The 14,047-nt window shown below is 38.7% G+C and overlaps 1 protein-coding gene across 1 annotated transcript in view; it reads right to left on the bottom strand.

Annotated features, from left to right (window-relative positions):
* The window catches only part of LOC145994274 (protein takeout-like), a 32,336-nt gene extending 20,125 nt beyond the window's left edge, over positions 1-12,211 (bottom strand). The window contains exons 1-5 of the mRNA XM_083130378.1: positions 12,092-12,211; positions 10,695-10,787; positions 5,069-5,216; positions 1,892-2,025; positions 648-800 (exon numbers count right to left, since the gene is read on the bottom strand). Coding sequence (XP_082986504.1) covers positions 648-800; positions 1,892-2,025; positions 5,069-5,216; positions 10,695-10,787; positions 12,092-12,167 — 604 coding nt within the window. The 5' untranslated portion in view covers positions 12,168-12,211. The remainder of the gene's footprint in view (positions 1-647; positions 801-1,891; positions 2,026-5,068; positions 5,217-10,694; positions 10,788-12,091) is intronic.
* Between the last annotated feature and the right edge of the window lie 1,836 nt (positions 12,212-14,047).

Below are 14,047 nucleotides of genomic sequence, written 5' to 3'. Positions count from 1 at the left end.
CTTCACTTCAGTCCTCGATTCAATACTCAATCTCGTGGTTCCCAAAATGTGCAGCGCAGCGCCCTTGGGCGCCGTGGATGCCTTACAGGGGCGCCTCGAAATATTCTAATATTTTCACTGATATGACACTTATTCCAATGTATATGCTTATTTAGTACTTTTTATGTGTAACATGTTGCGGAATTTGAAATACAAAGTGAACCAAATGTAGGTGGACAGTGAATGATAATATTTATGGTAAATTGTTTGTCTCTTTGGGGCTTGGATACCAAATGTTTCAATCCATTTTCTTCTAACGGTTTCAGCATTTGCAGACACAAATACCTTAGTTATAATGAACTCTAACACAAACCTTATTCCACTATTGTCCACCTACTTTTGGTTCAATCTGTATGTGCTTACTTTTTAACTTAAGGTAAGCAACCTAACCACAGTAGCTGAGCCTTGCAAGTGTTAGATAGGCCCGCATTCTGACTTGGACGCAGCGGAAAAATCTTGAAACATTTTCGTCTTGAAACGAAAACATTTGGGAACCCCTGCCTTAATCCATTACTGAATTCAATCCTGTCTTCAGTCCGTAATTCAATCCTTACTTCAGGAACAACTAAAAATTTGTTTCCGCAAGTTTTATAGCTTCCCATACTCACCTAAAAATTTGTTTCCGTTGAACAGGTTATCCATCTGCATAGACATTCTCTTGACCTGTAGGGTGAAATCAGTGCGGATGATCTTCAGGTACTCCAATCCGTCACTCCTCTTCGAATTTGCACAGTTGATGGTCAGTTGGGCGTCGAAATTAGCTGGAAGGAAAAATAACATTCTTTTTAGGAAAAGGAACGGTGCAGAGATCTTAAAAGAATCAGTCAATGTTTGAAATTAGAATTATCAATTCACTGTTGACAATTATGTACATATGCAGTGAATCTCGCCGTGTCTTAAAGACACACAGTGATGGGGAGACACTGCTCTTCATATTCTCGATTTCCGTCACCTGCTCCTGTTGCTTTTACTTCCAGGTGTCCATTGATGAGAGACTGATTAAGCCCGAGAGCAGGGATAATGAAGAAAAAATCATACTTGAGATCACTAACCCAGGGAATTGAACCTACGGCCAGTGCAGAAATCAGGGTAGATTGTGCATTTTAATAATAAAATGTTACACTACGTATGTGCTTGTTTTGTTGCGTTAAAATTTTCCAAATGTTAGTGACAATGAATCTACCATATTAGCTATGAAATGTTAATTGGACAATACCCATTGTAGTGCCTAGTCTTCAGGTAAACAAACGTATTTCACCGATGCTGGAAATAGAACCTACGACAGACCATTCATTTTACTTCAGATGTGTTGTTCGTCTCACGTGGTCATTGATGGAGCAGTCTCAAATCATTACTTGTGAAGAGACCTGTTTTCGTTTGTTTGCTCCAGAGATAGGAGGGACAGAGTATAGTCCGTGCACAATATCTATATCATACCGTGAAAGCATTAGGGGAGGTAGAGCCCAACACAATCACAATCTCTGACATTCGTTGAGGTGACGTGATCAGCATCACGCTTCGGTCACCTCTACGCCTCCCAGGTATCCACGTATTAGAGATTAGGTGAAACCCAGGCCTCTCTCCACGCAGAAGAATCAAACCCTGGTCCCCCGTGTGGCAGTCAGACACCCTACCCCGGCTCTGAGTGTCTTAGCATTAAATTGAAGTTTCTGCAATTCTAGGGTTTTGTATTTCAATTGGGTGCAATTTCGATTCATGACTTAGTAAGAGACTGCACCCGCCTCTGAAAAACTCTGGGTTTTGACTCTGTGTCATTCTATCCTTCACCACTGCCTCAACAATTCAAACGAACCAACTTACTTACGCACCACATCTCAAGAACAGAACTTACCTAAAGTGAAGTTGCAGTAACCCTTTCCTTGGATAGGCAGGATAATGATTTTTCCGTCGATCTCGTAAGGTCCATCCACCGTCACGTTGGGTACTTTAAATCCGATGGTTATTCTCTTCTTATCCAATTCAGCTCTGAAAGAACATGTTTGAAACTATATAATTTGCAGCTTTGATACCGATACTGATAATTATAGATATTCTCCGTCCCAAATTTTAGGAATTTTAAGCACCCACATCTCAAAAATTGGACCATATTAGTGGTAGCGTCACGCGCAGAACAGTGAGGAAGATTGAGTCCAAACAAAACCGTCATTTGACGTTTCCCTATTCTATAGCATTCAATTTTGCATCGCAAGTGGAAAGTTTTAAAATTGTGACACCAGTTATGAAACAAAAGTGTGATGTGTATCGATCATTATTTTAAAAAAGATGATACTTCTGAGAGCGCGTCGATATATTTACTCTTCCTTACAGAGTCTAATGAAAAGAATAACTGGAGTAAGAAATCAAATAAAGCGAATGTTCCTAGCCGACTCTCGATGTGGGAACCGCAGTCAATAGGCTGCTGCTGAACCCTCAGCGGAGCGGCTGTTGAGCTTTGGAACCGGGATGGCTCAGCTTTCTTCGGAAATACATTACTTCCTTACTACAGTTATTCATTACTTTATCCTCAGTAAGCTAGGTGTAATATAGCGAGTATTATCAGAAATCTCATTTTCACATTGATGTACGATACACATAATTATATCAGACGCAATTTAAAATTTACCTTAATATAAAATACAATACGATTACATAAGGAGACACCATGTGACGGAGGTCTCCCGATGGTGCATTGGTAGCGTCGTCGCCTTGTAATGAAGGGGTCCCGGTGGAGGCACATAATGGTTCGGATCCCACTTTAAACTGTAGGTCCAGTCCCGATTAGCCTTACTGTGTTTAAAGTGGACTAAAACCTCAAAATCAATAAACCATGTGACGAGTTTGTTTGGACTCAATCTTGCTCAGTTGTGTGCTCGTGACGTCACCATTAACATGAGAAATCGACATATGTAAAGTCAGAGAACTTTCGTAACATCTCCAGCTGACTGCGCGAGTCTAGCATCCAGTGTTGAATCGTGGGAACTGCGAGCTGTCACTGCGAGCCAGTGCGTACAGTGTTGGCACATTCCACGTACATCTTTACTCCGTTGAATAAAAATCTGCATAAAATTGGTTTCGTAATGTGAATTGACAGTGATAAGGAATTTTGAAAACAGATGCAAAGAGCTTCAAAACATGATCAATATTGTATTTGTAGGACTATCGAATCTTTAGAAAAACGTTGTTCCAAAAAATTCATGATAACGGTCTTTTTACAAATTTTGAAGATCTGAAAACTAACAATTGTATTTTAAACCTTTCTGCCTGCATCATACTAAAATTTCATCCCGATCGGATAACACGTTTTCTATTTGTAGAATTTCAAAGAGAGCGATCGTTTGCAGAACTAAAAAAAATACACTTTTTTTCTTCTCACGATTAAAAAAAGAAGCCATGCTCGGAGAACAATTGGTTAGTATAGATTAAGGCAGAATTTAATATGCTAAATTTTGATGTAACTCGTTTTTATGTAGGTCAACTGGATATTTTTTTTTCCAAACTCGAGTATCTATAATTTTTAATCCGACAGTAGTTATCAAGCTTCAAATTTGTAACAGCTAGGGATGATACGAAAATAAGATCACTCTATCAACAGTCGAAATGGTGAATTTTCAGGCAGAAAGACAATTTACTTGTAGTGATTATTGTATCAAAACCTACGACTCTGTTGGTTGAAGTGAAATAACCATTTCGGATGGTAACACACGGCACATCACATCTCTCTTTCGTGAATCACAAGAGGGCTTTGGTTTTTATGGTGACTTGCCATTCTTATCTGAAAGATCTATTACTCACCTTGCTCTTGGAAACACGGAATTCTTCAACCTATTACTCACCTTGCTCTTACAAACACGAAATGCTTCAACCTGTCACTCACCTTGCTCTTACACACACGAAATCCTTCAACTTAACACTCACCTTGCTCTTACAAACACGGAAACCTTCAACCTATCACCCACCTTGCTTACAAACACTGAATCCTTCAACCTATCACTTACCTTGCTCTTACAAACACGGTATCCTTCAACATATCACTCATCTTGCTCCTACAAATACGGAATCCTTCAATATATCACTTACCTTGCTCTTACGAACACGGAATCCTTAAACCTATCACCCACCTTGCTCCTACAAATACGGAATCCTTCAACCTATCACCACCTTGCTCTTACAAACACGGAATCCTTCAACATATCACTCACCTTGTTCTTACAAACACGGAAACCTTCAACCTATCATTCACCTTACTCTTACAAAACACGAAATTCTTCAACCTATCACCCACCTTGATCTTACAAACACAAAATCCTTCAACCTATCACTCACCTTGCTCTTACCTAGAAACACGGAATCATTCAACCTATCACTCCCCCTTGCTCTTACAAACACGGAATCCTTCAACCTATCACCCACCTTGCTCTTACAAACACGGAATCCTTCAACCTATCACTTACCTTGCTCTTACAAACACGGAATCCTTCAACCTATCACTCAACTTGCTCTTACAAATACGGAATCCTTCAATCTATCACTCACCTTGCTCTTACAAACACGGAATCCTTAAACCTATCACCCACCTTGCTCTTACAAATGCGGAATCCTTCAACCTATCACCCACCTTGCTCTTTTAAACACGGAATCCTTCAACATATCACTCACCTTGTTCTTACAAATACGGAATCCTTCAACCTATCACCCACCTTGCTCTTACATACACGGAATCCTTCAACCTATCACTCATCTTGATCTTACAAACACGGGATCCTTCAACATATCACTGACCTTGTTCTCACAAACACGGAATCCTTCAACCTGTCACTCACCTTACTCTTACAAACACGGAATCCTTCAACCTATCACTCACCTTGCTCTTACAGACACGAAATTATTCAACCTATCACTCACCTTGCTCTTGCCCAAAAACACGGAATCATTCAACCTATCACTCACCTTGCTCTTACATACACGGAATCCTTCAACATATCACTCACCTTGTTCTTACAAACACGGAAACCTTCAACATATCACTAACCTTACTCCTAGAAACACAGAATCCTTCAACCCGTGGAACTTGACGTTCCGTAAGCGCATGTTCGTGGCGATTCCTCCGATGCCTTTTTCGATAATCAGCTCGTCAATATCCAGAGGGTCGATCGCTGGGATGTCGTACTCTTCGTCACCTGTGGAGGATAAAGTGGTGGAGTGTTTCTAATAATTTTACTCACACAGATGCATGAGAAGCCTGGTGACTTCAAGTATTCAAGGACAGCAATTGAAGAGAATAATGATATGGAAAGAGAAATAAGATGATATGTGTGTAAATAACGCATTACCAAAAAAAATAAAAAACTTAAAAAATTTATTTTACACCCTGTGTCTAAAACGTTTTGTTGATTGATTGATTTATGAGGATGAGTGATGAAATGATGAAATTGATGAATGGACATTCACAAACAACCAAGCCCGAACGGGATTCGAACCCGGGACCCTTGGCGTCGCAGCTAAAATATTTGGTGAATGCCGATATATCATCGGCAACATTAGCCAGGTGCGCGCGCATGCACATTGCTATACAGTGACATATCGGGAAGCGCCATCTAGCGTGGAGTTAGGGGTGCCTACAGGAGGAGGGGATTATGGCGCAAATTGCGCCATCGAGATTTTTGGGGGAATTTTTCCCTTCAAATACTATAAAATTCAAAATTCATACACTTTTCCAAAATATATGTGGCAGCATTTGTTGCACTCAGTCGATATTGTCTGGGGTTCTGCTTGTCGACTTCAATCCAAGAACGTAGCAAGGACACAGAAATGGCGGCAATCCAAGAACAGTGGTTTTGCGATACATTCCTATAGAAGCATTCGCTGACAGTTTCCAGAAGCATTACGAACGTTGCCAAACGTGTGTTGTGGCGTATGGCGATTATTGTGAAGGCCAATGAAGGTAATTCTTTTGTGCGTATCTTTTGTTTTCTGATACCATTCACCGAACTTTCAAGACACATGCTGTAGTTCCCCGATACTTACCCGATACTCTCCGTGAGCACACTTTTAAAACATACAAACTGTAACAATCATGTATTTTGCCAGCCCCTGTGGTGGAGTGGTTAGCACATCGCACTACGACGCTAGGGGTTCTGGGTTCGAATCTCGGCCTGGGCGTGGATTCTTGTTAGTGTCCATTCATCAATTTTATCATGTCATCACTCATCTCCATCTTCGCAAATTATCCAAAAGTAGTACAAAAAGCGAAGTAAAATAAAGCAAATCAAAAGAAAAATCATGTATTTTGATGTAGACACAGAACTCGAAACGCTTCAAACAAATAATGATGCACTTTCGGTGTATCACTTGAAAAAGATAAACACGTAATTTTGGTTCTTTGAAGTATTGGTGAACATGAACGTCCGCAGAACTTTTCCGGGGGGCAAGCAAGGTAACTTTTCCTGGGGGGGGGGGCGATACACTACTTCCCCCATACTAATGTTGCACTCTTAAAAAACACTCATTCAGTTTGACGTCATCATGTTCCTGAAACTCCCTTCCAATAATTAACTTAATTACTGTGACTGAAATATGCGAAATATGTAATTTTAGGGTGACATTCATTTTCCATGGTGGGGCTCCCCCTCCCCCTTTCCGAACGTCCATGATCGTATCGGATCGTCTCAATTTAGTGCCCAAAACAAAACAGTAGCTGCTGAAAGTGTAATTTGATGCATTTATCTGTGTATTTTGATGAACCAAAAATTCATTGTTGATGTATTACTGGAGTCAACATATTTCAGCCAGTTGGAACATTTCGGGTTATGTGTGTAGCCTAAACCACAAGATCATCCTATGGCAGTTGTTATCGCTCTTTGCTACTCTCATCTCATCTACTTTCTACAAATTTCTTCGGTCACAGTACCAACAACACTACCATATCACAGGTCAACATCCAGAGCCTAATTAGAAGCCAGTGTCTGTGTTGTATAATTAACCTCTTTTCAAGCATAAATAAAATGAAAGTGAAAGATCTGTGTGGAGAATTTTGAAGGAGAAAGACAAAAAGTGTAGCTAGTGCGAGCGGGAAACCTTTTTCAACGGCGGGCAAAAACCGACCGAACGCCCAGCAACGTGTTAAAACTCTGGATTCTTTTGATGAAGCAGTCGTGCACCGAACAAGCCATGATTTATACACGAAAGGCAGTATTGTCACCGTACATAAACTGATGAAGGAACTGCAAGAAAATATTCATTTTATGGGTTCGCGTTGGTCATTGCGTATGATCATAAGAAAATTAGGGTTCAGATTTAAAAACCACAGCGTAAACAGCAGGAAGCTACTCCTTGAACGAAACAGCATCGCTGCGTTGCGGGCGGCGATCATTTTTGCGTGAAGTTAAAGAGCTGCGCAGAGAACAAACCAACCGCCGGTTTTTCATTTACATGGATGAAAATTTCGTGAACACACACCACACTGTCCCTAAAGTGTGGTATTGATTCCAAAGTATCGGGGGGGGGATTGAAAATGCCAACAGGAAAGGGTCCCAGGTTTAATATTGTGAATGCCGGTGGTGAAAGTGGATTTGTGGAGGGGCGAAGTTAGTGTTCCTTTCAAAAACAACTTCCGGAGACTATCATGGGGAGATGAACACTAACATATTTTTTGTTGTGGTTCGAAGAACAACATCTTCCCAATCTGCCCCCAAACTCTGTTATTGTGTGTGACAATGCTCCGTACCACAAAAAGTTAGTGGAAAAAAAAACCAACATCAAACATCAGGAAGGATGAAATGAAGTTGGGGCTGTGGTCTCACAATATTCCGCATGCAGAAGGTTTGATGAAAGCCGAATCATATGGAATAATTAGAATAAAGGAACATAAAATAAACATCTAGCAGTGCTAACATTAAATTGAAAATTGGTAGTTCGCACCGCGATCTTTACTGCTCGTAATCTTACTCGTACCATGGTTCCTTTGATAGTAGTTTGCAACGCTGATTTAGGAGGGAATGACGTCACTGCCAGGTTATTCCTTCGCGGCTCTAACTGATTACTCGGCGGTGCCCGGGTATTTATTTGGAGCAGGGTCGATTGCACCGCTAGCATAACATGTCAATCAAACGACTGGGCGAATTGCACCCAACTTCCTCGTGACCAAACAAGCGAGTTGCACAGGTTCCGGATACATGACGTCATAGCCAATGTCCGCCTCTCTTGTAGTCAAACATGTGCTGTGGTAACGTGTGTTGTCTGAAGGTACGTACCTAACTTTGTTAGTATCGAATGTCTTATCGTTTGTTTGAAGTTTCTTAGTAATAATGGAATTCATGATGAGCGAAAAAGGACGTAGGCTTATGATTTACGGTAGTCATAAATTTTACAAGCAGCATGAAACGCAAGAAGGACTTAAATGGAGATTCGTAAAAAGAAATTGCTTAGCAAAGATTTATGCGGAAGGAAATGTCACAGTTATTGTAAAATGTGATGTGAACCATAATCATGACCCCGATAAGAACTTGAAAAGACAAGCCATTTCGAATAGTGTTAAAAGGAAAGCTCTCAACGAATTGAACGAACGGCCACAAAAATTAATTAGAAGGGAAATAAGTGAGTGATGCACCTACAGGTTTTACAGACGAATTCAGTGTAAAAGATATGGAATATTAAGGAAAAATTTGAATCTAGCACGGCGTGCAGTGTTACCACCTCTTCCCCAAAACTCAAAAGAAGTGCATTCTGCTCTAAATTCATTGGATATTAAACACACCACGGAGAAGGAATGCTGCAAATTAATAACGAAGAAAAAGGTATTGTTTGTTTTTCAAGTGCCTCTAATCTACATTTTTTGTGTAAAAATTATACGATATTTATCGATGGAACTTTCAAACATTGTCCAAAGTTTTCCCATCAAATGTTTTCCTTGCATGCCATAGAAAATGGTCACTACATACCACCTGCTCACTTTCTTTTGCCAAACAAAAGTAGATATGTTTCTGTTGCTGTCAAAGCGTTGTGAAGAATTACAATTGAAGTTGGAGCCGAAGATTATTGTCGCTGATTTTGAAATTGGCATTCATTCAGCAATTAAGAAGATCTGGCCTACAAGCAACATCATAGGATGTCGTTTCCATGCATCTCAGTCGTGATGGAGAAAAATCCAAGAACTAGGTTTGTCAAAAGATTATAAATATAAGGATTCTGATATTGGTAAGTGGCTACGTTGGTCATTCGGTCTGCTATATTTCAATCATGAGGATGTTGCTGATTGTTTTGTAGAGGATTTCATGTCGGAAATTTCTCTGGATGAAAAGTTGGAAAAATACACTGATTACTTGGTAGATACATACATTTCGGAAGATGCCAAATTTCCACCAATACTATGGGCTTCAGATAAAGTAGACGGGAGACAGAACAACTAATGTTTGTGAATCGTTTCACGCGAAATTCAATTCCAATTTCAGTGCACCTAATCCAAATATTTATGCTTTTATTGAAGTGATTAAGCAGACCCAGGTTGATGTATATGCTTTAAAAAATAGTGCAGATGTCACAAAGAAACAGAAAATTTCTGAAACAGAGAATGGAAAATATGGATAAAATGAAGCAGAAATATAAGAATAAAGAACTAACACGGTTTTATTTCTTAAAGGCTATTTCCTACTACAGTTCAAAGAAGGATAAGAAGAAATAAAATTGAAACATAGAGGTAAAATTAGACAAAGGAAACTCATCCGCAAATTTTTAAACACGCCATGAGCTTTTAGCCATGACAGTCCTAAGCCCGTGAAAAGTGTGAAGGGAAAATTAGCGGAGAAAGGGTAAGCTTACACCTTGGTCCGAAGGGTTTAGCGGTGCAACTGACCCCTTGGTTCGAAGAGTTTGTTGGTGCAACTCGCACATTTAGGTATTCTCGGGGTGCAACTAACAGTCACCCATTTATTTATCCCAATCTTGTATTAGACAGGAAAGTAATGAATTGTAACTATAGTGTATAATGTAACTAATTTTAAATGTGATCGTGAATGTCACCAATTAGCTTAGCGACTCCGAAAACTATGGATTCGACACTAATCTAGGTCATTTTGTGGCATTTTATTTTTCACCCCCTCTCACCTCCAATACCGATAGGTGATGAACTTGAAGTTGAACCGCATTGGGGTGTCACGAAAACTATGGATCCCATTCGCAACTCAGTATGAATGTTAGACAACCCGAGAAACACTATGTTGTGCGGATTGCATAGAGTCACGGATGTCTGTTTGTGCGGAATTTAATATTGGTGGTTGTCGATTATTTTTACATGTCACCCCTTCCCACCCCACACCTAGGGGTGCCAGAGGTGTATTACCCCAAAATATTATTTCCAGATTGCAAGTGATACGTGCACCAAGTTTGGTTGAAATTACTCCATGCGTTCGAGAGTTATGTCGGAACAAACAAATATACACCCACACACACACACCCACATACCTCTTTTTTTATATATATAGATTATGAATTATTCCACATTAAAAAACATGTGATTGTGTTGTGACCTGCTATTGTAGTTGGTAACAGGTCCCAAAATTCGGTTCCGGGGGCATTGTGATAGATAGAGAGAATATATGACTGGCAGAGAGGCAGAGAAAATGAGTGACATAGTAAATTCCTTTAAATTAGACCTTTATTACCTGAAACAATATGTGGCAGCATGGCGGTTGCTGACTTAAGAACGCAGTCGTTGATATTGGGGTCATTTCTACTGCACGCTGTTACATAGGAAGCTGAAAAGAAATGCAGAAAGCAAGTTATTAATAATCTGTAAGCGTTCGCTTCGTTTCATTTATAAAATAATACTCTGCAAATCTACATATATACAGGGTGTATCACAAGTAATAGCGCAAACTAACACAGTTGAAAGTACACAATAATAGAAGCAAAAAAATCTCAGTAAACATGGATCTACAAACGAGCCGTTTTAAAGATATTGTGAATGTGTGTTTATAATGCGCCATTGACTTCATTGTAAACGTCGTCCTAGTTGGTAAAATGCTAATAATACAGTACGAAAAGTCATTGGATATCTCATTGCTTTTATTGAACATTCTACTTACTTTAACAAACGTTAGTATGTTACAATTACTGTACACTCGTACCTGTTAAAGGAGGTGTTCAAAGTGTCGTCCTTGCGTCTGGATGCAATACTGATTAAGTTTCGAATTCTTTTGAACACAGCCGGTTCATTTCGGATTGGTCACAAGCATGAACAATTCTCTGCACTGATTGTATCCATTGTGTTTGATTACAACGCCACCTCTCGGAAATGATCTGTTTAGTAAGCAAAGAGCAAACCAAGAAACGCGCAAGGAGTAAAGCACTCGGTGTTTACAAAATGCAATCAGTGACGGCTTCTAACCACACATTCGCACACATTATTAGCATTTTACCAACAAGGACGACGTTTACAAACAATGAAGTCAGTGGCGGCTTGTAAAAACACACTCGCAATTATCTCGAAAACGGCTCGTTTGCAGACCCATGTTTACTGAGACTTTTTTGCTTCTATTATCGTGTATATACACATATACATACACACATACATACATATAATAATAATAAATATTGCAGTATCTTACTAAGTTGCACTTAAGCAATTTACAAATTCGACTTACGTAAAATTCAAGTTACGTAAAGGTATACGGAACGCATTACTTATGTAACTCGGGGGGCTACTGTACATCGTTGATGATAGCAGAAAGATATAACATTAGTAACAAACCGTGTTTGAAAGTAACTGTTACTTCTTTGAGAAATTTTATCTGTGACTAGTAATTTTTAAAGTAAATAGCTGTTACTGTAACAGAGAGTTACGGTTGAAACTGTTACTTTTGAAACCAAGTAATCCAATTACTTTGTGTGCCAAAGTAACTCAGTTATTTTCATAAAGTATATTTTCGAGCATTGGTAACATTACACCAAATACCGCCAATTCCGTATTCTCACCAGAAGGTGTGTTCTAAAATGCTCGTATTGTAATACCAAGCTAGGTGTTACTTCACCCCACACTTTTACACTTCGACCAACTCACGTAATTCCAGGCATAGAGAACCTTCCAGGATCCCAGCTAGGATTAACACGAGGCAAACCGTTCTGTTAATTGCCATGGTTGCAACTGCGACAGCTCTCTGCTAGGGCTAGTCTATAAGTAACGTTTATAATTTGAGGAACTAACTTCCTTCCCATCGCATTCGATCCCTCTCACACCCCTCGTTTCTTAACGTTTCTTTCGAAAACATGGTGTATCATCAATAAGAAAGAGATGACCTTGAAATGTCTTGACCTGTGCACACACTTAACACTCCCACTCGTATTGACAGTACGTGTGAAGGTCGGCCATGTTGGATCCAATACGTTTTAGCTTAAGGCCGTACTAAAGGCAATTTTGTGGTAATTTTTCAATAACAGATGGCTGCACCGTTTGCTATGACAACCGAGGGCCATGTTGCCAGATCTCCGAGTAATCAAGGTAGATACATACATATTGGTCGATTAGGGTACTCCTTGATAGGACATTACGTCACGTTGCTTAACAGATTTTATTGAAAAATCTAAGTAGATGTGAAGAAACGTAATTGTTTATCATGATATTTTAGTTGAATGTTCTAATTGAAAGAAAACAACAATTTATCAGCACTGGAAGAGAGTAATAGTCGTAATAGTAATGTAAAATCCCTTGTATTCTATTATGTATATCTTTTAATAATTCGAAAGCAGAAGAGAACATATAAAGATAACTGTAGTTAATTCAAACACGAAATGCATAAAGTAAGGAGAGTAATTGAAATAATTGAAAAAAAATGCATTTGCGTTTGAAGCGAATGCTGCGTTAACTGTAGAATTCACTTTACATGACAGTACTTGAACACATTTATATCTTTTATCGGTGACGTTACCAGATTTTCTTAATAAATTTGCAGAGTTTCAGTGTACATTTTGTTAATATTTATAAATATTAACGCTCTCTAACGATCCTCAATCCATTAGCCTTGAAGTGAATAAACATGGAATATTGCACACTTATTTTTTACTGAGATTTAATATCGCGATTTTGAAAGAAAAATGTGAGAAGAATCCTGGATACACAATAGAAGACATATTTATTATTTCTATAATAGTAAAATATTAAATACAGTTTTGTAGCAATATAATTTATTTGCATGTCTTGTCACCACACAATGTCCTGTTTCATACTTCTTTACGGATTTGATCTCTTCTGGTTCTCAGTTCTGCAGCTGATGCAGAATCTTTGGAAGAATCAGTAACATTTTCAAGTAACAGTAACTGTAAACTACTTACGTTATGAAATTAGTAATTGTAACTCAGATATTTTTCCACCTAACTAGTAAGATGTACAATTACTTTACTGCGTGGAAAGAAATCATCTTGAACAGACATAATTGGTAACCATTTCCTACACAAAAACAGTAATCAAAATGGCCTACTTCTAACACAATTCGCAATAAGAAATAGATTGGTAATTAAAAGCACCTTCTTTCCACATAAGAAAATACATTTGGGTACATGGAAATCACCAGACGATGATACAGTAAATCAAATAGATCATGTTTTAATAGATAAGAGACACTCCTCAACAATTATAGATGTAATAAGCCAAAGAGGACCAAACTGTGATTCAGACCATTTTCTGGTAAAAATTAAACTAAGAGCAAGATTAAGCAATAACCCAATCAAACAGAACATACGAAGAATAAAATGGAATTATACAAAACTTGACAACCAAGAAAACAAGGTGAATTACCAAACAGCAATTAAAAATAAGTTATAACAAAATACTCAAGAAGAAACAATAGAAGGGAAGTGGAAAAGAATTAAAAAAGTGTTAACAGAAGCTGCAGAAGAAGTAATAGGCAAAGAGAAAGCATCAAGGAAGAAAGAGTGGTTTGATGGAGAATGTCAGCAAATAATTAACCAAAAAAATGTTGCTGGAATGAAGATGCTGCAAAGAGAAACAAGAAGCAGCTGT

This window comes from Lepisma saccharinum, chromosome 10, assembly GCF_977018435.1.
Source record: "Lepisma saccharinum chromosome 10, izLepSacc3.1, whole genome shotgun sequence".
NCBI classification, from domain to species: domain Eukaryota; kingdom Metazoa; phylum Arthropoda; class Insecta; order Zygentoma; family Lepismatidae; genus Lepisma; species Lepisma saccharinum.
This window is presented reverse-complemented; position numbering and strand designations above follow the sequence as displayed.